Consider the following 27,989-nt stretch of genomic DNA (forward strand, 5'->3'; position numbering starts at 1 on the left):
AGATTGTATATGCAGCACTAGTTTACTACAACTTTTGGAGTGCAAGACTGTTCGGAAGTCGGGGTACTTGGATGTAGGTCTGATGAAAATCGAAACGACCACTTATTGAATATATATATTATATATAATGTATTTGCTTTGGGATTTTGTCAGATGCTTTGAAATATAGAAACAATGAAACATTTTGAAAATACTAAAGTAATTTTATATACCATCATTCACTGACAAACCACAGGCACTTGTCTCAGAAAAAAAATTCCTATATACCTTGTTATAATAAGGTATATAGGAAATTTTTTTCTGAGACAAGTGCCTGTGCGACAAACATTAAAAAAAAAATATAACGGCCTTTTTGGATACTTAATAGTTTTTTAAATATATTTTTATTCATAGTTCTGACAGTTTATATTTTTTATGTATATACGGGACATAATATTGGTTATTATTTGTTGTCAATTCAACAGTTCGTTTCATGTACATGTATTTTAGTTCATCTTCAGACGGAAACAGAACACTTTCACATGTGCATGACGGTAATAATGAAGTAATACATGTGCATCTTCGGACGGAAACAGAACACTTTGACATGTGCATGACGGCAACATATAAGTAACATATGTGCATGATGGTAACAGTAAAGTAACACATGTGCATGACGGTAATAATGAAGTAATACATGTGCATCTTCGGACGGTAACAGTACACTATCACATGTGCATGACGGCAACAGATAAGTAACATATGTGCATGATGGTAACAGTAAAGTAATACATGTGCATGACAGCAGAAGTTAAGTAACAATGGACCAACAGTATAACAGTAAACTAATAACCGTTATAAATTACACAAAATGCTACCAATGTTGGTCCAGCTTTTGTTATCTTCTGTAAATACATAAATATCGTTACCATTAAATATATAATGTGTGGTAGAATCCACTTTTGTTCCAGCAGTGATTGTTGTAGGCCTCAGCGCATGATTTGAAGCTTTGTAGTAATTCTTATTACCGTTATTGTCAATAGGAAATGATGAAAGAGAACTACTTTGTACACGGTAAACAGTATCACCAGAAAATATAAATATGTCACCAACACCGTTAACGATAATAGCATCTATGTCTGTCTGTGGCATTGTCAGTCCAAAATTACTATCTAGTGATATATTACTTATAGAAGAACTTTGAATCAAAGAACTATAGGTGTAGATCATCTGGTCTGAAATGGTAAAAAAAAATATGAAGAATAAAACCTAGAAGTTATCTCATTCTCAGGATATGATTTTAACTTATTGAACTTTGTTAAGAAATACGTTAATTTTAACCTATGTGTTCCGTGACAGGTTTAGATCCACGACTAATAATTGCTCAAAATAAAAAATACTTTAACAGCTAAAATGTCAATCATATGTGTTTGGTGTTTACATGCAAATTTTCTGTTTTAATTTGTGTTTGATTTCTAGAGTCAGCATATTCTGCGGGAATCATTAAGAATAAAAGTGTCATGAATATTACATTTTTATTGAAGTAATAAACCAATTTTTAAGACGTTTCGGCCATAAATTTTTTCTCAAATAGACAAGACCTTTCTTCTCGATTCTTTTAATTAGTTGTAAGACGCTTTACCCTGTTTCCGAGTCCAATACATGTATTGTTTTTTTTCTAAATCTCTCGCCAACATTTAGTTGAAAACAATGCTGTACAATTCTATTTAAAATTCTGATATTAGGGGCTTTATATAGTTATCAGAGGTACCAGGGGTGGTGTTCTCGAAGCTATCTTAGGATCAGGACGTGTCCTAAGTCTATCTTATGACAAGACTTTGTCCTAAGTCGTGTTCTCGAAGCTCTCTTAACTTGTGATATATCTCATTTTTCGTCCTAACTTTAAGACACCCAATAAGGTGTCTTAAGATCATCCTATCTTCATCCTAGCATAATAAAGTTTGAATTTCGCTTTTTGCTCATTATTTTTCGTGAAAGTGAACATGAATGAAACGCATCATCGGTTATTAACTCGTATATAAAGAAATTGTGCATGATTTATACTTTGAACCTCGTGTTTCACGATTCGATTACACTACAAATTTAATTCTCATTCCAAAAGAAATTGTTTTCCAGTTTAAATAAGAATCCTTTTTGATATAATTACTTTTGTAACTGTGTATTAATTCTGTACATGTTATTATAAAATTCGTAAACAATTTTATTAAATAGTTTCGTCATTAATAAATGTTTTATCAAAACAAAAAATTACTTTAACGATTTAATATTTCGACTTAGGATGTATATATATATATATTATTTAGAAAACTACCCCTTTACATCGGGGGCACCAGTCATCAGGGTAGAAGATATGGTGCGTCTATACTATATTATTTACAATTATATATACATTTTAGTTAATGGTTTCATTATAGAATGTCTTTGAAACAATAACATACATGGCACATTAATAAGACAAAAATAGAGATTTCTAAAATACATAATCATAATATAAAAAAAAGACAATTTGTAGAATGTTAAAATATACATGTAATTAAAACACTCATAGACAAATATGACCATGCAGCATGTATAAAGCATAAAAACTAAGATCAATCAATATATAATAGTAAATATGAGTAAGTTAACTCAAAGGTTATTTTGGTTCAACCATAGTTTGGATATGTTTAGGACGTCCTATCATAAGATTAGTCTGAGATAGCTTCGAGAGACAACTTAAGAGTGTCCTAAACTGACCCTAAATCCATCCTAAAATTGGTCTAAGATGTGCCTTAGGACGAATCTTAGGATACTTTCGAGAACACCACCCCTGGATTATAATTTAATACGCCAGACGCGCTTTTCGTCTACATAAGACACATCAGTGACGCTCAGATCAAAATAGTTATATAGCAAAACAAGTACATGGGATGAGAAAATCCTTAGTTTTTCGAAAAATTTAAAATTTTGTCAACAGGAAATTTTTTTAAATTACCATATAATTGATATTCATGTTAACAGCGAAGTGCTGACTTCTGGGCTGGTGATACCCTCGGGGACGAAACGTCCACCAGCAGTGGCATCGACCCAGTGGTCTTAATAGTTATATTTATACGGTGTTATACAGAGAATGAAAAGTTGTTAAGTTACATTTGCTTTGTGAAGTGTTTCCTATATCTTACCTTTTACAAGCATTGTATTAGTTCCATCAGAATAACCAGCATCAACCTTCGAAGGTGCATCCGTAAATATGTTTGTCAAATCTTCTCTCCGAAAATTGAAGGTTGTCAAATCATTTACAGAAGTATATATTTGAATATATTTGTCAAAGAATAACCATATTTCGCCATTACTGATTCTATATATTGCTGCATCTACAGAACAGGTATAACTAATGATCGTTGTCGTGGAAACGGTGGTTGCTTTTGGTGAAGTTTCTTGTGTTGTTTCATAAGAACTACTAGAACTTTGAACCATAGTGTTTGGTGTTGTTTCAACGGAGACTGCTCCTTCGTGTGTCGTTTCTGGTATTGTGTTACATTTATCAAACTAGAAAGAAAGAAGATATTTTCTTTAAGCTTTTTTTAAAATAGAGCATAGTTAGTTTTAAATATAATTGACGGGTTTCATTAATGTAGAATAAGTCGAAAAGTAACCATCGTATATTATATCGCGTTACTCTAGAGTATGTGCTAAGCATATATTTATTTTGAATGCTATTTGATAGATGAACGAGGAATCTTTAGAAGCTGTTGACCAAAACCAGGGTTGACCTGCGTCGATACATGTTTTTGATTGAGTTTGCGTAAGACATTACTGAGTGATCATTCCTTTCATTGAAGGCAACGAAACTTTGACGAAAGTCAGTGGCGTAGCCAGGGTTGAAATGATGTGGATGCCTTCACCGAGCGCAGCGAGTCGGCGAACTTTTTTTGGGAGTATTTAATGCAGAAAATTATATTTTTTTTTCAGACATTGTTCCTGTAAGCACATGTACTCCCCTAGAATCCGACACTGGTTAGATTTTTGTTTAATTTCAAAATACCCACCAATAATTATATTTCAAACAAAATTTTAATGTTTTCTCGAAATTCTCGAAATTGAATGTAATTCATAATTTATTTATTTGATGTAAAAGTTTCCCACCAATCTTATATTTGACATCTCATAAACGGTCCCATCACCGCGGCACTTCTGTATAAAGGAACTGAAGTGTCCTAGCATTTCTCAAAAAACGGCCCCATCACAGCGGGACTTCGGAATATATGAACTGAAGTGATCCCATGCATTAACGCGTAGCAGGGGACATCATCGAAATTCCTGGTGTCCGTCCATCCGGTCTTGTTTGCACTCTCATGTGTACAATTCTTGCCAGATTTTTATATCATCAGCAATGACAATTTCGAAAATAAGTCCTAAGCTTTTGCAATATAAATTATAACTGAAATCCCATTGCATTTTCTCTGAAGCTTTTATTTCTCCGTTAAAAATAAAAGGAAAAGGAAAAGGAAAAACATTATTTTTTATTAGTTATTGCCCTTGTTCCTTGGTTAAATAAAATATGTGCAATGCAGGGGACATATGAACTTTGTTCTTTTATTGAAAATAAAATTAATATGTGGACCTAGATAGAAACTGGAATTTACCGATAAGCCTAGGAATGATCACACTCTATTATAGATTAGTTTTTTTTTTCACGTCGTCTTTCATGTCACCGGAAACGATATCAGGATATGGTGGTTTAGTTGTCAGTTATGTTGTTAATGAGTTGTAGCAGACATCGCTCCGCTAGGCTCAATTTCAGATGAAAGATGTCCGAGGATCTGTGCATCGTCCTCTGCACTTGCCGTAGCCGACGACGTAATCTTTTTACGAAAAAAAAAAATCGAAAACACTTTTCTGCGATTTATCCATCTTGTTTTATTACATGAACTAAATTATCCTTAATAAAAGACCACGCATACTTCATCGGAAATAATTGGATGTTATCCTCATATCCTAACCCTTGTTACATACGGATACCTCCGAGTTTAACTGCTGCGAACATATCTTTATTTATATTTTCCCCTGTCAAAATGATGTGGATGCTTGAGCATCTGAGCATACATGCAAGCTACGCCACTGCTTTGTGTTAAATTCCGTCCGGAATCAGAAATCTAAAAGTATACAGGTGTAGTTTCCTATTTTCAAGTAAACCATTTAGGCTAAAAAATATTTTTTATCTTTCCGTTCCTCTTTTTTTTCATTCATTGAGATATATCCCAGAAATAAAAGGCTTTTTATCAAGTTTTCAGCCAGAAATGTTCATGTTGGTTGGCATTTATTAGCGGAAATAAAAATCGAGTGTTATATTGACTGAATGTAAATACAATGTTTGAATAGAAAATATTTCCATTGAATGTTTCCACATTCTGCTATTATGAGAAATGATGAAATGAAACTTTATAGAATGGAATTTTATTTGTAAAAGGAGTTGATGATTAACTGACAATACAAAAAGCGGGCACCAAACAGTGTTGAACGACTTTAGAAACGTCATAATCGTTTTCAACAGCATCGATGTAGACACTTCTTTCCGTAACCGTCTTTCCGTATAAGGAGTCGGTTAACGCTGTGGATATTTGTTGATATCTTCATTCCTAGTACTAGGAGATAAAACATCATCTATTATAGCTATAAAAAATTATGCTCAAATTCACCTAAACAATATTAGATCTGCAAATTTGGTATTCGAACCCTTGCCTAAATGAGATCGTGGCAACACCGACAGCATTATGACCTAGACCACTCGACTAACGAGATTGTATAAAATTATTTTTATTGGTCGAGTAGTGCCTTTTATCGTCGGCTTTATCTAGGATTTAACACAGTACGTGATGTTTAAGGTAGGTTCACACTGCCGATCAGATTAACTCGATCAAGTCCGATCAAGACAAATTACGTGATCGGGAGACTGGTCTGACTCAATCGACAAGCATGCTCGGGATAGTCTACCTTGCTCTTCATCGATCTGACTTTCTACCCGAAAGTTTTTGACATGTCAAAAACATTTGAATAAGGATCGAGAAGCAATTCACTCGAGAAGAGATCGAGAATTCGTCGAGTAACGGTCGAATTGATCGGGAAAGGATCGTGAAGAGATCGAGTTTGGTCGGAATACAACAATTTTACCGATCAGTACTCGATCATTTCGACCTTTGCTCGAATAACGTCCGATCATTTCCATATTAACTCGACCAATGCCCGATCGCTTCCAGATCACTGCGACTTCTATCTTTATTTTATCCCAGACCAATTCGATCAATACCCGATCCGTTCGCGACCACATTCGACCACTCTTCGATCTCTACTGGGCCATACACGAGAACACATGACTTCTACACGATTCTCTGAAAGTGTGTGCAGATCTGATTAACTCTCATAACTCTGCTTCCGCAGAAATATATTGGCAACGTTTTTTTTATTGTACAAAAATTCCTCCATGTATACAGTTCGTGTCTTAACTTTTGCAAGGAGAGGTAACATTTTAAAAGAGAGGCAAAAGACACCAAAGGACCAATCAAACTAAAAGGTCGATAACAGCAATAGCAAAAAACGAAAACATCAGGTGTTCCGGAAGGGAAGAAAATTCTGCAATTTTGGCACAGGCGGATTTTTCAAATATAAAGTAATTGTGCAATAACATTGATTTCATTATTATTGAAAAATCCGCCGGTGCCAAAATTGCAGGATTTTCTTCCCTTCTGGAACACCTGATATCTTCCGAGGTTTTGTTGGGTTACGTATTGCTATGTGCATGCGTTTTTGACAATTCAAACAGGGTCAGCAAACTCTGAATTAAACGATGCATTTGTTTCTGCTTCTGTAACGTTTAACAAACTATAACAAACGGCACACACCGTTTACCAAACTTTGGTGAAAAAAATGCACTCTGGATAACTTGATAGATATATGTAAAGTTGTAAACAGTTTCAGAAAAGGCATCACTCCAGGGGATTGAACTTCTACTTTGGGTGAAATTTTGCGGAAATATGTGACATCTTTGCCCTCTTTTGCAATACTTTTTAGCACATGCATGCAGGTTGTTGCCATACAGCAAATAGAAAATGAATATCTTTAACCCTTCAACTACTGGATATCAAATCTATGAAAAATACTGATTACATACTTATGCACAATATATGACACAAACGGTACGCTTTATATGTAAGATAGAAAGAACAAGGAGTGGTGAAGTTTATGTATATTGCTGTCTATCCAGAGTCAAATCTCATTTTGTGGTGTCATTTCCCAAAAAAAGAGCTATACAACTACCATTACATATCAGTGTCCACTATGAGCAAGTTTTTATAAGCACTGGGTTCCTCTTTGTTGAGTTAGTGCAAGTCTCTCATACTGCCCACACAGTGGTCATCGTGTCAGCCACTGCCTCGCCTAGATTTCTCGGCGCCCGTTGCTGTCTACATCATTTTCTATGCACTCTTCAAGCTCCGTCACAGCTATTAACCTGTCCCTCTGAGCTCTTTTAACACCTTGTCTACAAATCCAACTGCTTTATTTCTATTTTAAATGTATGATTTTACTCGGACCTTCTACTGAATATAACCAAATAAACGGAGAGTGTGTCCAGCTAGCATATATAACATTATACAGGGTCATTACGCAAGAACGGCCAACCAAATTCGTATTTGTATTGTGTTTTATGGTAATAAGCATTGTGTATACGGCGTTTCATAAAATTTGGTGGAAGCAAAATAAAATTAGAGAGCGGAAACTAATAATGTTGGGACGTGCGTACGGACAAGGGTAACACTTAATGTCAACTCCGAAGCGGCGGGGAATAAAAATTTCGGAAAAAAATGTGCATACCCGACCAATTTGAGATTATCCTTGCGACCCATATACGATCTGGTCGCACTGGTCTGGTCAAGATCAGGTTGAGATCGTGAATAGTTGATGTGGTCTAGATAGTCGAGTAAAGATCGTTAATTGATCGGAATTATCGAATAAGTATTCATTTTGTTGTCGGGATGAAGTTATGTTGAAGTCATTAATGATTCGTGAATGGTCGAGTTAAGGTCGTGTACAGTCGGATGGTGGTCGGGTAGAAGTCGTTAAAAGGTCCGATCAAGAATTTGGTTGAGCTTAGTCGTGGAATTTTGGACAGTCGGGATAATCGAGTTAATCTGACCGGCAGTGAGAACCTAGCTTAAGTGGCAAGTAGATGGTGTACCTTTCAGACCTGTATTAAGACAGTACATGTTGTGAAGTGGCTGGTGAATGGTGTACCTTTCAGATCAGCTATGCTGCCTGTCGTAAAGAATGATAATGTTACTTACCGCAAATCAAATTTGTTTTTTTTAAAATTTGACAACTTGAACTTTATAACTCGACAGACATTCTCAATTGGATAACACGTAGTTATACATTTATATATAATATACATGCATATATTTTATATGATTGATAAATATGATTTTTATTTGGTAAAGATCTTCGAATAATACTGAAGACAGTGGCGTAGCTTGCATGTATGCTCAGATGCTCAAGCATCCACATCATTTTGACAAAAGAAAAAAATAGCAGCAGTTTAACTCGGAAGTATCCAAATATAACAAGGCTGAGGATATGAGCAGTCATTTTCGAAGCACTATGCCTGGTCTTTCATTAAGGATAATATCGTTTATGTAAACAAGATAGTTGAATCGCAGAATAGTGTTTCAAGTTAACTTTTGGTCGTAAAAAAAGTCTACGTCATCGGCTTAGGCAAGCGGAGAGGACTGATACGCAGACCCGTGGACATGTTTCATCTGAAATTGAACCTAGTGGAGTGATGACTTCTCATTTGACTATAGCAACTAACAACTAAAACACCATATCCTGATATCGTAACGTTTCTTGCGACATGGTAAACGACGTGATGAAAAAATCAATTTGTAATAGATCGTGTTAAGTCCTAGGCTAACGAATTCCCGTTTCTATCTAGGGTTAAATACTAATTTTAATTCAATCAGTAAAGAACAATGATCCAATTTTCCCCGCCAAGCACATTTCATGTCATATTTTAACTATTAAAGGACAAGGAACAAGCTAGGGAATAACTAAAAAAGCACTTTTTATTTCTTTCTTTTTTTCTTTTCAATAAGCTTCACAGCAAATGAAATGGGATTTCCATTACAATTTATATTTCAAATGATCATAACTGGTTAAAAATATTTGATCACGACTTATTTTCCAAATTGTCAAAGACATTGCTTATGATATGAGTTTCACTTAATCTGACAAGAATTGTACACATAAGAGTGCTAACAAGACCGGACGATCGGACGCCCGGTATTTCTATGTCTCCTGCAACGCGTTTAGCTCAGTAATAAAAAAATCAAAAATCCAAGGTTGTAGACTCAAATTCCTGGAAAGAGAAGTCACTTCAGTTCCTATATGTCAAATATAACTTTAAGATTGGGTGCAGAGGCGGAATTAGGGGGGAGGGGGGGGGGGCAAGGCGGCCCGGGTCTCCCCTTTTCTGCGAAAAATTTGGTTGCTTATATAGGGAATCACTGAAGCATGACCGGAGCGGGCCCATAATTTCTGGATCCGCCACTGGGGTGGGAAACTTTACATCAAATATTTATGAATTGAATGATGGTAGTTTCGAGGAAACAATAACATTTGGTTAAAAATATAAATATATGTATTGGTGGGAATTTTGAATTTAAACAAAAATCTTACTAGTGTCGGATTCTGTGGGAGTATATGTGCTTAAATAAAAAGTAATTTTCTGCATAAAAAGGTCCAAAAAAAATTTCGCCTCGCTCCGCTTGGCGCCGAGACATCCACATCATTTCAACCCTGGCTACGCCACTGGAAGATAAAAGAAAAGCTTGCCTTAAAACAGTTGACAATCGACATTTCGTTCGCGCACCCTCATGAAAATCGATTGGTAGTTCCCTTATATATATATATATACAGATTAATGTATGAACCGAAGCTATACACCATTTTCTCTACAAATAAGGAATAAAGCTGATCATGCGACACATGGAACATTGTTTTATACTGTTCTACGTTAATAAAGCATTGGCAGGTTGGTTTGACCTTGACTTATTTCCCACGTCTCTTTTTATGCGTCCTCGATACAAAGACGACCAATCATCGGCATGTTTAATTTATCTGTGCTCATGCTTTTTAAAAACGAAATATAAAGGAATAAAACCAAAATGAAATTGTCCATTAATTGATTTCCATTGTAGTACTAAATATACAAACGTATAATAAAGTAAAACTGCAATACATTGAATTGCATAATATTAAACATAAAATGACTTAAATTGAAATGTATACTTTCGATCAAATTAGTACGCAGCTAAATCGATTAACTTTTATTTTGCTAGTTTTCTTTGATACATCATGCAATTAGTAATAGATATTCTCATCCGGTGGATTTCAAAAGTAACCAATACAATATAGTAATGGAAAGAAAAGATAGCATCGGACATAATATATATCGTGTTTTTTCGCGGTTTTTTTCACTTTTCAATTAAAGCGGAAGTCATTGCTGAATTAAATGTTTTAATAAAATAAAGTTAAAAGACAAAACTATGATGTATTGGGGTAAATGTGATCTCCGTAACTGCAGTTACGTATATCCAAAGATGGCGAAGGATGTTTCTGGTCAATATTTCTTTTGTCAATTTTGTAATAGTAATGTATTGTTCTTTGGTATTTCGTGTCTTTTGTAACGTATAACTAAATTTGAAACTGAAATACTAAGTGTTTTATTCATAATTCGACCGCTAAATGGAGAAAACAGCCATCTAAAATATCGTGTTGATATGGGTAACTGAAGTAAATAAATTTTTAATGATATCCGTATCTTGAAATATTGATATCCGTAACTGATTTTATTTCTAACTAATTCGATCATGTTTGGTATGAAATAAATGTCTCTGGTAATTAAAAGTTTAACATATTTTAATCAGAAATGTTCTTCGAAGACTTAAAATTATATAGGTGAAAATATTGATCAGGCTTCCAATTCTATATTTCTATATAGATAGATATAGGAAGATGTCGTGTGAGTGCCAATGAGACAACTCTCCATCCAAATAACAATTTAAAAAAGTAAACCATTATAGGTCAATGTACGGCCTTCAACACGGAGCCTTGCATTGGCTCTCACCGAACAACAAGCTATAAAGTATAAAGGGCCCCAAAATTACTAGTGTAAAACCATTCAAACTGGAAAACCAACGGTTGAATCTATATATATATATATATATATATATATATATATAAACGAGAAACGAGAAACACGTATAAATTACATAAACAAACGACAACTATTGTACATCAGATTCCTGCCTAAGGACAGACTCAAACATTTGCGGCGGGATTAAACGTTTTAATGGTAACTATTTAGTCAGTAGCATGAAAAATGAGAAAGAGGGCGGAAATTTGGTAGCTTTAAGAGATGAAATACAAGTAAAATTGAGAACGGACATTCCTTAAACAAACAAAAAAAAATCAAAATCTCTAACACACCAAACAAATTTATAACAACTGTCATATTCTTGATTTGGCACAAGCATTTCCTAATGTAAAAAACTGGTAGACTAAAGCTGGTTCTATAGCTAGCTAAGCCCATACCTTGTATGAGTCGGATCAGATGATAAACAACAAGTGTATAAACACCAAATTTCAAGACCCCCAAGAGTGTCTCAGTATTGGAAAAATGGTCTCCATTGGTCTACCTCCACCTAAACAATGGCCAAAGTGGGGCGTCCGTTTTGCTGTCCGGGATGCACAAATACGCATCCACGTTCGGTCAGAATGGGAACCTTTTTTCAATCAGATGCCTCGTGTAGAGAGAATTCTGTGCTTTTTTGTACGTTAATAATCCTTGTAACAACTCTTTGAGGGGTCCATAAACGGCATGTGACAAAGACAAAAGTTTGTCCCTATCCAATCTGCCATTCCCGTGGCAGTCCAAATTTTTTCGACCTTCATCCAGGACGGCCTCTGATGCAAGACTTACCTACTGTATCTATATTTTTTCTCGTCCTGAACATATATATAATAAAAAAATAATGTGATACGAGTGTAAAGAGACTCTCCTTAATGCTCATATCACATAGTCTGCTATAAAAGGCGCCGAAAGGACAAATGTAACACAATTCAAACAAGTCAACTAATGGCCTTATTTTGGGGCAAAAAAAAAAAAAAAAAAAAAACCAAACGAAAAACACAACCACTGAATTGCAGGCTTCTAATTTGTGTCAGGCCTAGGCAAATACAGGATGTGTCAACGATAAACATGTTACCTGGTGTCCAATCCTCCCCTAACCTGTGACAGTGGTGTAATGGAACAACATAAGACTTAAAAATCAGTTGAAAAGGCTTCAATCATCATGTGAATGCAAATACAAATATTTTTTACACAAAAAAGCGAACGTGGGAGGGTACTTGTACATCAAAAAAACAAACAGACTCTAAACAAAGATCTGTGAGTAATCGCAAGTACTGAAAGCTAGTTCAAAGCAAAAAAAAAAACTATTAAAAAATCATGGATCTATAACTAATTTATCAGTTATAACACATCCAACATCCAAAGGATTAAGTGTGAAAAAGTCTTAAACAGTGGGTTTTTTTTTCTAAAGTTGTTATATAACATTGTGGGCATAAAACGCCACACACGAAGTTGTAAGTATAAAGGATTAAGTATCATAAAGTTACACTTTTTTGGCCTCTTAATTTCGGAAATCAAAAAGGATTATAAATCTACTAGATAAAATCCTACACGAAATCATACGAATCCAACTAATAACATGTATGTAAAGAATTGTACTTACGTTAAGCAATAGCATTTAAGAATTGAATGCTTCTTTTTGTTACTTCATTGGGGTTTGAAAGCGTTTACCGAAGTACATTTTGAATGATCCTCGCTTCATTCTAAAAATGTACGCACGGTCAACGCTTTTACACCCCTATAAAGTTACAAAAAGAAGCATTCAATACTTATAATTACATTTTTTAGCTATGAGCATGAAAATTCGAATTTTATATATTTAATTATTTAATTCACATGTGCACTTTATTGTTGGAGCACGTGTTATCATGAGTGAAAAGTTGTATTGAGCAATGCAACTGCTTACGTAATAACACGTGATGTGCAGTTAGCCAATCAGAATAAAATATTATAATGAAACATACATCTATTGTTATTATTGAGTAATGCAATTGCTTAAGGAATAACACGTGATGTGCAGTTAGCCAATCAGGATAACGTATTATAGTGAAACATACATCTAATGTAATTATTAGGCTACATATAACTTAAAATGTGTGGTTGCACAGTCCATTTTGATGTGAAAAATTTGTCCGACCACGATGACATCAGTAAAACTGCTGTAGCATAGATCCAACTTTACTAGGAATTCTTAATTCCAAAGATTCCTTGTGCACAGATATCCACTATTAAGAGAATCTTGAGAGGAATCTCGTTTCAAATGGGGAACACATACTCCATAGGCAGGCGCTGCTGGAATTTTGCTACGTAGAAATGGAAACTTCACAATTGGAAAGCAATTTATCTCCTACTTTTGGTCTCATCTGTCCATAAGTTGTTAATCTAAATGAAAGTCTAGATATGAAGTAGACTTGACTGTATCTGTTGTATCCTTTATTCAAAGTTTGATGGGATAGCATAGTCACAAATATTTGAATTATTTTTGAGCGGACATAATCTATATAGCAGACTTGAGGTTTAAAAAAAATATAGTTTCATTTCAGTCTTACTTAGAAGCTCATAATAAGTGACTATTGCAGAAAAACAAAAATATGAAAAAAGGAAGACAAGATGCCAATAAAAAAGAAGGGGCAAGCAAACAACATATAGATAAAAAAAAAAAAAGACAAGACAAAACAGAAATAACGTTGAAAAACAAACATTAGTCCAAGAATATATCACACAGACTATATAACCCTACAAAACAAAGGGGCGAACTAAGTAATATACCAAGGATTTAATCCATTTTGCGATTTTTATGTGACAAAATTACATTTTATGGTTTAACCTGTTTCTTTTAACTAGAAAATTAAAAATAGAAATAGAAAACAAATGTTTTTTATTCATAGGGAATGGACGAAAAATAATGAAAGCTGATCAGAAACTTGCACAATAAACATGAAAAATTCATTTTTGAGTTACCAGTAAACCAACGACACATCAACAAATGATCAATGTAAAATGAATAAATACTGCTAAAGTTCCCATTTTGGTGATTTATAATTTTTTATCTTTACTAACAAGGTTTTAAAAATTAAATTGATTTTACTCAAATATAGTGATACTGACATACTTGATTAAATTTAGATTAAGTGAAAGATATTTGAGTTAAGTTATGCTGGCCTTTTTGTCTGCAACGCATCAACACTCATTAGTGTAAATCAATTTGGAACCCACATATGATCGATTTGACATATTTTGACTGAGCTATAATAGGTTCCAGATATGTACTTATTCAAATATTTATCATCACTCCGATATGTCGAAAGACAAATTCATGATTTCCATTGTCTATAATTATGCATGTATAGTTTGGTGTAGATGTCAGTTGCTTAGCCAACTCGGTTCATTCTAAACATTTCCTTCCGGAGAACCATACATCAATTTCTGGTAGATGTGAGTTAGCATGTTATAAGCTTTAATTAGTTTGACGTATTCTCTGTTGAAAATCGTACATTGATACAACTTAAGTTATCTTGCTCATCTGCATTTATTTTTTCTTATTTTCATGTTATTCCCGTTGAACTTCGTGTATTGTCCAAATCATCTGTGATGTTGATAAAAATGAGAATGGAAATTGGGAATATGGGGTCTCACTGAAAGAAGATGTTAGTCAAATCCTATTTATGAAAGTATTGTCGTCTCACTGAAAAATGATGCTAGCCAATCTAAATGTAAAATAATATTGGGGTCTCAATGAAAGGTGGATCTAGGTATTATGGTTTCACTGAGAGGTAGTCAATTAATGTTTCGGCTTTTTTCTGCTCTTTGATTGGGTTGTTGTGTCCCTTTGACACATTTCTCCATTTTCATTCTCAATTTATTAAGATGTTATTGTGGGTTCACCGATAGGTGATACAAGTCAATCCATATTTAAGATGGTATTGTGGTCTCACTTACAGATGATGCTAGTCAATCCAATTCAAGATGGTATTGTGGTCTCACCGACATGTGATGCTAATCAATCCATGTTCAAGATGGTATTGTGGTCTCACCGACATGTGATGCTAGTCAATCCATGTTCAAGATGGTATTGTGGTCTCACTGACAGGTAGTGCTAGTCAATTAATGTTAGAGATTGTGTTGTGGTCTCACCGACATGTGATGCTAGTCAATCCATTGTAAGATGGTACTGTGGTCTCATTGACATGTGACGCTAGTCGATCCATATTTAAAATGGTACTGTGGTCTCATTGACAGGTGATGGTACTGTGGTCTCCCTTACAGGTGATGCTAGTCAATCATATTCAAGATGGTATTGTGGTCTCATTGACAGGTGATGGTACTGTGGTCTCATTGACAGATGATGGTACTGTGGCCTCATTGACAGGCGATGGTACTGTAGTCTCATTGACAGGCGATGGTACTGTAGTCTCATTGACAAATGATTGTACTGTGGTCTCATTGACATGTGATGGTACTGTGGTCTCATTGACAGGTGATGATACTGTGGTCTCATTGACAGATGATGGTACTGTGGTCTCATTGACATGTGATGGTACTGTGGTCTCATTGACAGGTGATGGTACTGTGGTATCATTAACAAGTGATGGTACTGTGGTCTCATTGACAGATGATGGTACTGTGGTCTCATTGACAGGTGATGGTACTGTGGTCTCATTGACAGGCGATGGTACTGTTGTCTCATTGACAAATTATTGTACTGTGGTCTCATTGACAGGTGATGGTACTGTGGTCTCATTGACAGATGATGGTACTGTGGTCTCATTGACAGGAGATGGTACTGTGGTCTCATTGACAAGTGATGGTACTGTGATCTCATTGACAAGTGATACTCGTCAATCTATATGTAAGATGGAACTGTGGTCTCATTGACAGTTGATGCAAGTCGATCCATATCTAAATTGGTACTATGGTTTCATTGACAAATGACGGTACTGTGGTCTCATTGACAAGTGATGGTACTGTGGTCTCATTGACAGGTGATGGAACTGTGGTCTCATTGACAGTTGATGCAAGTCGATCCATATTTAAATTGGTACTATGGTCTCATTGACAGGTGATGGTGCTGTGGTCTAATTAACAGATGATGGTACTGTGGTCTCATTGACAGGCGATGGTACTGTAGTCTCATTGACAAATGATTGTACTGTGGTCTAATTGACAGGTGATGGTACTGTGGTCTCATTGACAGGTGATGGTACTGTGGTCTCATTGACAGATGATGGTACTGTGGTCTAGTTGACATGTGATGGTACTGTGGTCTCATTGACAGGTGATGGTACTGTGGGCTCATTGACAAATGATGGTACTGTGGCCTCATTGACAAGTGATGCTCGTCAATCTATATGTAAGATGGAACTGTGGTCTCATTGACAGTTGTACAAGTCGATCCATATTTAAATTGGTACTATGGTCTCATTGACAAATGATGGTACTGTGGTCTTATTGACAGGTTATGGTACTGTGGTCTCATTAACAGATGATGGTACTGTGGTCTCATTGACAAGTGATGGTACTGTGGTCTCATTGACAAATGATAGTACTGTGGTCTCATTGACAAGTGATGGTACTGTGATCTCATTGACAGGCGATGGTACTGTGGTCTCATTGACAAGTGATGGTATTGTGGTTTCATTGACAAGTGATGGTACTGTGGTCTCATTGACAGGTGATGGTACTGTGGTCTCATTGACAGGTGATGCTAGTCAATCCATATGTAAGATGGAACTGTGGTCTCATTGATAGGCGATGATAGTTTGGTCTCATTGACAAGTGATGGAACTGTGGTCTAATTGACAGGTGATGGTACTTTGGTCTCATTGACAGGCGATGGTACTGTGGTCTCATTGACAAGTGATGGTATTGTGGTCTCATTGACAAGTGATGGAACTGTGGTCTCATTGACAGATGATACAAGTAGATCCATATTTAAGATGGTATTTTGGTAGTGTTGAATTGTTTTTATACCTTTACCATAATAGAGTCTAGTTTAATAAACTCATACGGAAGCGTATTAGCGCCACACATTTTTTTTTTTTATTTTTCTTCCTATGTTTGCGTTAAACGCAAACCTTTGCGATATAACACAAACCTTTGCGATATAACGCCAACCTTTGCGTTTAACGCAAACCTTTGCGTTGTAACGCAAACCTTTGCAATATAACGCAAACCTTTGCGATATAACGCAAACCTTTGCGTTAAACGCAAACCTTTAGCGTTTAACGCAAACCTTTGCGTTACAACGCAAACATTTGCGATATAACGCAAACATTTGCGTTATAACGCAAATATCTTGATTTCAATTATTCATTAAGTTTTGTATATATGTCCGTCTGTCATTCATTTCGGATGTGATTTACTAGTAGATAAAAAAAGAAACATACATACAAGGCCAAATCATTATAATAAATATGCATAGGAATAATGGAATAATTGAAGTGCAATTATACATAAATTAAGACTGATTTGTGCATCAGAAAAGTATATAATTTAACAAGAAAATAGATATAGTTTAGTATATAGTCATATTAAAATTGAAAGATCAAAAATAATGTCCTACAATTGTGAAACCAACCTCCAAGTCAAATAGACAAAATGATCTTTCTGCTTTAAAATGAATTATTAATAAGGAAACATTTTTTTTTAAATCTCAGAATATGATCAAGATTCTTTGATAGAAAGTCATTGAATTTTCACTTCAATATAATGAAGTATTTTTAAGATGCTTGGGTAGCAATTTAAATAGAGAAAACCAATAATTTTATTAATAAAACATCTTCATTCTATACATTTATTGCCAAAGGGTAGCTTGTTTGAATCTAACCTACTTTACACAGTTCTCAAACGAGAGCTAACTTTGGAAGTATATTTATATTCGGTTATAGCTATATTACCAGGGTTGATTTTTTTCTTAGGTATAACCTCAATTTACTCAATTTTCTTTGTAATATATATACTAGTAGAAACATGGATATCGTTTGGGGACCTTTATAGTTTGTGTTCAGTGTGAGCCAATGCTCCGTGTTGAAGACCGTAATTCGGCCGATGATGGTTTACTTTTACGAATAGTGACTTAGATGGAGAGTTTTCTTATTAGCACTCATACCACATCTTCTTATATTATTCTGCTCATTATTAGTCATTGATATGATCTAATTATTCAAGCATTTTACTTTGCAAGTACTACAAAGGTGATAAATTTTAATATATACAGCCTCCTCCATTAATAACTACGGTTTCCTTTGGATCTTGAAAAAGAAATAAGATAAAACAAATGTTTACGTTATAATTTTTTTGCGTTATAACGCAAATGTTTGCGTTTAACGTTTTTTTTTTTTTTGCGTTTAACGCAAAGGTTTGCGTTATATCGCAAAGGTTTGCGTTACAACGCAAAGGTTTGCGTTATAAGGTTTGCGTTGTAACGCAAAAGGTTTGCGTTATATCGCAAAGGTTTGCGTTATATAACGCAAAGGTTTGCGTTTAACGCAAACATAGGAAGAAAAATTTAAAAAAAATGTGTGGCGCTAATACGCTTCCGTAAACTCATCATAGATACCAGGATTGAAATTTTGTATTTGCACCAGACTCATCAGTGACGCTCGAATCAAACAGTGTTAAAGGCCAAATAAAGTACGAAGTTTAATAGCATGGAGGACCCAAAATTCCTACAAGTTTTGCCAAGTACAGCTAATGTATTCTATTCCTGACAGTGGCGGATCCAGCCATTTTAAAAAGGGGGGTTCCCAACACAGAGTAAAGGGGGGTTCCAACTATATGCTCCCATTCAAATGCATTGATCGGCAAAAAAAAGGGGGGTTTCAACCCCCGGAACCCCCCCCCCCCCCCCCCCCCTTGGATCCGCCACTGTCCTGAGGTAAAGCCTTATAGTATTTAAAAAATTCAATGTCTTGTAAATAGTTAATTTGATTTATGATTATGACCATATTAAGGATAATTCATGCCAACACAGAAGTGTTGACTAGGTACATGCTTCTCTTGGATTTGAAAACGCTCCGTTCTATTTTCTGTTTTTAAGACGTATTCGGTATGGTCGCATTTCGTTGTAGTGATACATACCTTTTGAATTTCTCAAAACGAATTCTATTGGATGACGTAATCATTATTTGAATTAAATTAAGAATAATGAAGTGTTTTCAGTTCCTTGTAAGCGACTGCAGGACACATATAATCTGTATTCCAATCAAATTGATGCGCTAATTCAATATTAACACACACTATACTTGAATAGTTTAGACTAAATAGAGAATAACATACCATGTAACCAACGAATAAAACACTAATCCTTACAAGTAAAATTGATTTGGAAATATTACGTAATCCTTTAAAAATTTCACAAAACAAATGACTGATAGTTGATTAAAAAAGTTGATAATTTATTTTTCTTGTCTATTTTGTCTTTATTATCCTATCAAGTTGTTTGTACATTATGTGCATGTCAGTAACATTTTAAAAACTCAAATGTTAATAGGAAACAGTTTTCGTTTTCGTAACGGTCCAACTGATAGAATGAGGTAAAAGGCATGAAATTACGTTTAATACAGTTTTTGAGTATTAAGATTAAAATTGTACAATAGATAATGATATTTAATTTTTTCTAATTTTAATTTTCAATTGAGAAATAATGTATTTGGAAAAGAACGTGAAGATATTTATAATAGAAAATTCATGCTTCTATAATAAGCTGTGAAAATCAACCGAGTTGGCTTAAATTGTTTTCCTTTTACATTTGTCCTACTAATAATGTATCCGTTTTTTGTACATGGATTTTAAACATTTTTTATTCCATTGCAAATGTAAAAAAATTGTGGCATTTAGCAATATAGATTATTTTGATTTTTCATGTTTCCTAGACAAATTATTCGTGTGCCTTTCTAAAGATTAGAAACATCATTAAGACTTGAGTGTTCGCCACATGTCTTTATTTTGAAATTATAGTATCTGGTAGAAACATATAGATTATGTTGACCAAAAATCAAAATGTAGAAAATTTTAGAAAGTTTTTTCTTCACTTTAATGAATGAACCAAAATAGCTTCCTTATTTTATCTTCAAATAATCTGGATGTAGTAATCTACGAACATATACACATATTTCCTTTTCTTTTCTTTTTCGTATTTCTGTTTTCCTCCTGTTTGTTGTATGTTTCGTAAACTACATGGGTGATTGAATTATATCATGATAGCTTATTAATTATTTGCATGCTATGACATTCCATAGACAAATATTATATCAAAGATCCTACTCCATATGTGGCACCCGTAGTGTTCCTCGTGGTAAGCACACATTCTCGTTCGAAATTGTCACAATCGAGGGAAAGGGGACGGAATTTTAAAATAATTACAACTGGAACATACTCGTGCCTATCTTTGACACAAATATTCCATAACGGTGAAACATCTTATTCTTACGGCCGCCACTCTGTCGAAAGGATAACTTTACAATAAACTCATCCTAAAAATTAGGATTACAATTTTATATGCCAGACGAGTGTTTGTCTACAAAACACTTATCAGTGTCGCCTGCATCAAAAAAGGTAAAAAGGCTAAACAAAGATGAAGAGCACTAATGTGAGGACCTAAAATCTGAAAGGTGTTTCCAAATAACGCTAAGGTAATCAATTCCTGGGGTAGAACATCTCCAATGTGAAGTCTAGTGATATGAATAAAGGAACAAGTCTAAAACAAGAGGAGCACAGTTAGAATGCTAATTGTCTATTGAAAGACGCGTCCTCTCAAACGTAACACATATGTTATCGATGTAACATAAGCACCCTGATGATGTCAGTTTCAGAGATTTTTATGTTTCATTTTTTTTTTACAAAGTATGATTGATTTCTTTCGAAAACAAGATATCTGTTTGTACGTGGGTCATTCTGTTTGTTTCTAGTCCGTTCTTTAATCATTTTTATTGTTAGAACAAAACAAATGGTAACGTATCGCAACGAAAGTTGAAGTTAGGACAAATTGCTTTTGCTGTACCGTGATAATCTACTGTCGATGTCAAAGTCTATATATCAGAACATCAAAAAGATTATTTTTGTTAGTGCTTTAACTTGTATTTTGTATAATTTTATCATCAATGGGTGTAATCAAGATGTTTTAACTACCAAGCTTAAAATATTCCTGGAACCAATATTCTAATATTTTATATTTATCTAATTTATTGATGCTTAAAGAAAATATGCCAATCGAATTTCGACGACAGTTATGTATTATAGGTTACGGATGCCTTCCCTATTCAAAATGTTTGCATCGACTCGAGGACATTTGAAAATTGTATTTCTCAAAAAATTTAGTACAACCTGAATTGAATGAGAAGAAGTTCGTGTTATTGTACTCCCTGTAATATTGTCAAATGAACCGTTATTTTGTTCGTCACTAAATTGTTTTGATAAAAAAAATAAGGAAATATCATTTACAAAGACTACTCTCTCTTACACTTTTTAAATGATGGCGGTTAGAAAAGTCATTTGCCGCTAGCTTTAGTCAATATGAATGGCATTTGGTTATACCATGGAAGTACGGACTTGGTTGTACATGACACGGAGCTGCTTCTTACCCCCGAATTATCGTACTTGCGAGTCTAGAAAATAAGAGTAAATTGGCAAAAAAAAAATATACCTAATTTTTCTATACTTTGATATCTTGAAATTGATACTCTTTGAATTATTGTCTGTATCACGAGAGACAATGATATGAACAATAAAAGTGCTCTTTTTTCATCTTTATAAAATCTTTTAAAATATTTAAATATTTAGATATGAAATAGAAAGTGATCTTGTTCTTTAAATCATATTAATTTACGTAGACAAACTCTCATATTGTATATACTTACTTGATATACTAACTCTGTTTTAATGTAAGTCTTTTCGTTTTGATTAGAGACATATATAGCTGAACGTATATTGAATAAGGCACAAAATGTTACTGTTGAACTAATTTTATAAGCCTGGAATCCTTCACATAAATCATCTGAAATACATTTTGAGGCGCATTCGATTGTGTTGTAAGTGTGGGAAATTGCGCCATCTGATATAGAACAGTTTATTCTGAAGAAATAATCAGAAATGATGTGCTGACTGACCACTGGAGCACAATAAATATAGTAGTACAAACCATACCACGAGATGACAAAATTAAGATATTTCCAGGTCATCTTTAAGATCTGTATTGTTCTATGTAATCCAACTATTTTTAATTAGCTAGGTAAAGCAGAATTTTCCAGCCATTGCACCGTGACTACTTCTATAGATACAGCTCAGTTATAAAACAAACCAATAATTTTCCGATCCAGCTTTTAAAGGAAGATATGTCAATAAATATGAGATTTTACTATGATATCATATATATATCCTGATTTTACCGATGCCGAGACTCATAGAGTTCGTGTGAAAGCCTAATTAAATAGAATTGTCTTTCAACAATAGGAGAATGACAATGGTTTGTTATAATACAATCGTTTATATTGTGTGATGTTTCTTTTAATACCTTAACTACCATTAAAAAAGTCAGAAAAAAATGTGTTTCTATTAATACAATGAAAAACATTTATGATTTTTGCGTATTTTTTTTCCCCCAATATGATTATGTACAGTATTATGTGCCATTTTGAAAAAAAAATAATTTATGTTTGCACAAAAATATCAACCATAATTTTCAACAAGAGGAGATTTGACACGAAGTTAGTGCACTGTTCATTAATTTATACCTGATGCATGAATACCGCTAGAAAGTACAGTGGTCGACATGAAGCAAACACAAATATGGTAGTCTTAAATTTGTTATAACCTCGCCACTCCTTGTCTTGCTGAAGTAGTGGAGAAACACGAATCTCTTTTTAACAGTTCAAACTTTTCAGCATTACAGTGGGCAAAGATTTATGAAAGGGTATGCAATAAAGGGGCACATATATACCGAATCGTAATTTGTATGGTAAATTCAATATCGAGTTTTGAAGTGCAGGTAAACAATCTTAGTTAGGTAAACACGCAGTTTGATCAATTGGAAAATGTTACTTTGTTTCTACAGAAACAGCATAAGCATACATCCCACTGGCATTAATATCTACATTTATGTTTCTTTCTTAGTCTTTTTCCCCAGGCTGTAATCAATTTATTTTGCACTCATGCCTGGTATAAACTTAATTCGCCTTTATGCAAGGTATAACAACTAGTTAACAGATCCTTAAACATTTATAAATCAAATGAGACAGCAATCCAATGATCAAAATAATTAAAGAGATATATAATTCAACAGACAGTCTCCAACAATAGTAATAAACGGTGTCTATATATTATGCCAAGCTCCTGAAAAGTTGAGATGCAATTAAACAGAAACAATATATAATAATTGATGAATCATGTGTATTTGACAATAATTTAATTTTAGATTGAACACGTCTTCTGATTGGCTGAAAGTGTTTTTTCTATCAGCTCATAGACACAAAATTCTGTCATGTGACCGCGACGTCATTAAAGTTTTTATCATGATATACTCCTTTTTAGAATTCATTTATAAGGAATGATCTCAATATTTTTTTCTGCCTATTCAAAATATATAAAAAATATGGCGCACTCTTTTAAATGAGGGTAGTAATGGGGGTACCTTCATGATGAATAACGGTAAAATTTCTTGCCAAATGACGTTAACGGTAATTTTTGGTGCATGACGATAAAATGTACACTTTCTTGATCTTTCTTTTAGACGTTACACAAATCGACTGATTTTGCATCACGTTAATTTTTTTCCAAAAATTACGGTAACGATAATTATTTGAGACCTCCGACGAATCATGGTAAGGATATTTTGACGAATCAAGGTAAAACTTTAACCAATTTGACGGCAACGATAGCCAAAAATGACCGTTTGACGACGGACGGTAAAGGGCGTTACTACCCTCTTAAATAACTGAATACGCAGGTTATTCAGTGTGCACCACATTTTTATATTATTTCTCCATAGACAGAAAAAATATTACAGTCATTTCTTAGATAATGGTTGTTTAGTTAGACTGTCGTTGTTTATTTCATTTTACTGTTTGGTATACTTTGGCTATTCAAACTGTGTTGAAAATTCAACCACAGAAATGCCCGGAACCAAACACATCGATCCAGGATATCTTTGGTTTTTTTTAAACAGGCGTGAGGGGAAAGAAAATATATATATTTTTTTTAAAGAAACACACTTTGATGGGCAACATGTTTTATCTTTAGTTGGAGTTATTGGATTGTATATTGTAGTCGCTTGGTTTCATTTTCACTTTTTGTTTAGTGTGTTTGTGTCGACGAAGACTAGAAAGAAAATAAAGATGTCGGCAATACGATTAACCATAAATTCGAAGTTGAAATATTTAAATTGTAGAATTTAAATATTGCGATGATGTGAATACAATGTGAATAAACATTAAAACACGATATTCAATTAAACATTTTTTTTTATATTTAAATGAATCATAACAATTAACAAAAACAAAACAACAAATAACCAATAATCAGCTTATAAATCACAGCTAACAATACCAATATCTTCCCATTTACCGTCTTTTTTGCCCTCCTTAAATACCGATATCTTTTTCCCGCTGAAAAAGTAATGCGTTGTAGAATCCACTTTAGTTGCAGCAGTTATTTTACTTGGTTTGTTTTTGTGATGTTTACCTTTGTAGTAGTTCTTTTCACCATTGTTATCAAAATTGAAAGACGATACTTTTTTCCCTTGTATACGTGTTATAGTATCATCGGAAAACAGAAATGTATCATCAATACTATTCAATATGACAGCATCAATGTTCTGTGGTACCGAATGTCCATAATACTCGTCTGTGGACTTCTGACTTGTAGAAGAGCTTCCACTCGCACTGTCATACATATATACCTTCTGGTCTGAAATTGAACAATAATACAGTATAAAATATGTGCAAATGATCCTTTACAACTAATCTGCTGGTCTGATTATATAGTTAACAAAGGTACCAGGATTATAATTTAGTACGCCAGACGCGCGTTTCGTCTGCAAAAGACTCATCGGTGACGTTCATATCAAAATATTTATAAAGCCAAACAAGTACAAAGTTGAAGAGCATTGAGGATCCAAAATTCCAAAAAGTTGTGAAATCGAACAATAATTCATTATAATCTATGTGCAAATGTGCCTTTACAAATAATCTGCTGACTTTGAGTTGAAGAACGGCAATGTAAATGTTAAGAATTGATACACCATACCCTTTCAATTCAATATAAAATTGTTGTGTGTGTCTATCATATGTTTTAATTTAAACTCGTTAACTTTTTACCTCTCAAAAAAGAATATTACATTAAGGTTTCTAACTTGTCCGTTTTTCTTCCATAACCGTTCGAGTCTTCAGTCCTTTAACAATGTCGCTCCACCAAGACTGCTTACATATATTTAATGATAACTCTTATAGAATACACCTTATAAATTTTGTTTTGCTTTCTCATTCTGATTTTACCATATTTATACAATATATATTATGCCACGGGTTTTCATTTTTCTTTTTTTTCTCCATTTTTTGTGTTATATTTTGTATTGGAGACATTAATCTTATTTTTATAAATCGTCATGGAATGGATTCGTATGACATCAATTATATTTTTATCTGGTATTTAATTAAATGATAGACAGTCTTTACCTTTTATAAGTATGGTATTAGAACCAACAAAGTATCCAGCATCAAGTTGGGCCGGTGCATCTCTAAATATATCTGCAAGATTTTCTTTCTGAAAAGTAGATGTCGTCAAATCATTAACAGAAGTGTATTTCTGAATGTATCTGTCAAAGAATAGCCATATTTCTCTTTTACTGTCAAAGAATATTGCTGCATTTACAGAACATTCATAATGCTTATCTATGTGTGTGGAAACTGTTGTTTCAGAAATGTGTGTTGTTGACACTTGCGTTTCCTTTTGTTTCGAAACTAATTTTTCGTTTAGAGCAATTTCATTTTCTCCTTGTGTAATTACATTGTCCACTGTTGTATCTCTTGTTGATAATGGTGAAGCAGATGTTTCTCCATTAGTTTCCACTAATTTTCCTGTATTTGTTGAAGTTATTGACAATTCTGTTGTTGCAAACGTTGATGGTACTTTTGTTGAAATAGTTGTTTTTTTTGTCGTTGAAATAGTTGGTTTTTCTGTTGTTGCATAAGGTAATGGTACTATTGTTGAAGTGGTTGTTGTTTTTGTCGTTGAAGTTGTTAGTATTTCTGTTGTTGCAGTTGTTGATGAGTCTGTTGTAGAAGTGGTTAACGGTTCTGTAGTTGTAGGTCCTGTTGTGAAAGCAATTGATGGTTCTTTGGGGAAAGTAGTTGTTGGGTTTCTTGTTGAAGATGATGTTTTAGCTATTGAAATCGTTGATGGTTCTGTAGTTGATGTCGATAATTTTTCTTCTGTTTTCATTGTAAAAGTAATTTCTTCCGTCATCGGGGATGTGTTTTCTGTATTGGTATTGATATGTTCGTTGCAATAATGAAACTGAAAAACAAAACAAAAATTGGATAAGGTTAAGAACGGCTAATTAATGTCCGGGTGAAATAAAGTATTTCAACAAAATGTCCATTGTACATTTTGCTATGTTCAGCGAATATATTTATCGTATTGTCTTGTTTTTGGTTATATTATAATTACCGTCCATATTTTAAACTGTATTTCTTATACCTGTTGTGTATAACCGAAAGCGATCTTTAATGATGACTTTGATAAAGAACTAGTGATATTTGCGTTGTTTATTGAAGAGGAAACAGTAATATCCAAAAAGATCGAAAAACGTTATTGTCATTTTAATACATTTGACGAAAAGAAGTGTTGATGTGTATATATTTAATCCGTCCCAAATAAAGGGAACGAATTAAACATATACACATTAACACTCTTTTTTAGATATGCTGCATTAAAATGGAGTAGAAATGTTCAGCTGTTTTGGTCTATGGAAAATTATGATATAAAGAATGTACGACTGGTAACTCAACTCTTCTTCCAGATTATAACTGAAAACTAATAGTCTATTTGTGTATTGGATAGCATTAATTCATTTCTTTTCAATTTACTATCTGCGTTTAGATTACTAATTTAAATGCAACTTATAAAATAATATCTAATACATTAACGTATTTTATGTCCTTTAATTCAACATATATAACATAATTAATTTAACATGACAGCTCGCAATTGGTCTTCTATACCAACTTAAAGCATTCGAACAGATATAGAAAGAGATATAAAAATAACATTGAAATGCCCTTTTGAAATAGAATTAAATGGTTGAAAATCCAATTAGTTCAAAAAATTACTGATATATTCGGTTTTAGGACTATTTCCCACCATCAGAAGTAACTGACAAAAATCCAATTAATATGTGTCCGATTGATGAGTTGATGGCTTCTTTATCAATTCTATGTATAAACGGCGAGGTCTATATATTTCAACCCGATTGGGTAGGGACAAGTCTCTGTTGTGTGGTTCCGCCTATATACACACAATGCATTTGTACATCATTTTATACAACTGTCATACAAGTGAGAGGTTTAGCTAGGTATAAAACCTGGTTTAATCCAGCATTTTCTACTTAAGAAAATGTCTGTAAAAAGTCAAGAATATGACAAATGTTGTCCATTTGTTTGATGTTTTCGAGCTTTTGATTGTTCCATTTGATAAGGGACTTTCCGTTTTGAATTTTCCTCGGAGTTCAGTATGTTTGTGATTTAATGTAAGGAACGTACTTTCTGCTTATAAA

The 27,989-nt window shown here is 33.8% G+C and overlaps 1 protein-coding gene and 1 long non-coding RNA gene across 2 annotated transcripts; both read right to left on the minus strand.

Annotated features, from left to right (window-relative positions):
• Window positions 1-651: 651 nt before the first annotated feature.
• On the minus strand, window positions 652-22,503 carry LOC143071716 (uncharacterized). Its single transcript, XR_012976959.1, has 3 exons — window positions 22,081-22,503; window positions 3,162-3,528; window positions 652-1,214 (listed from the first exon to the last, which is right to left on the minus strand). It is a non-coding gene; the product is annotated as an uncharacterized LOC143071716 (long non-coding RNA).
• Window positions 22,504-24,681: 2,178 nt separating this feature from the next.
• Window positions 24,682-26,727, minus strand: LOC143070545 (uncharacterized). The gene is made up of 2 exons (XM_076244796.1): window positions 25,891-26,727; window positions 24,682-25,123 (listed from the first exon to the last, which is right to left on the minus strand). Exons 1-2 carry the CDS (start codon window positions 26,678-26,680, stop codon window positions 24,741-24,743), a joined length of 1,173 nt encoding a protein of 390 aa, XP_076100911.1. The 5' UTR covers window positions 26,681-26,727; the 3' UTR covers window positions 24,682-24,740.
• Between the last annotated feature and the right edge of the window lie 1,262 nt (window positions 26,728-27,989).

The sequence above is a fragment of the Mytilus galloprovincialis genome, chromosome 4 (genome assembly GCF_965363235.1).
Source record: "Mytilus galloprovincialis chromosome 4, xbMytGall1.hap1.1, whole genome shotgun sequence".
NCBI classification, from domain to species: Eukaryota; Metazoa; Mollusca; class Bivalvia; order Mytilida; family Mytilidae; genus Mytilus; species Mytilus galloprovincialis.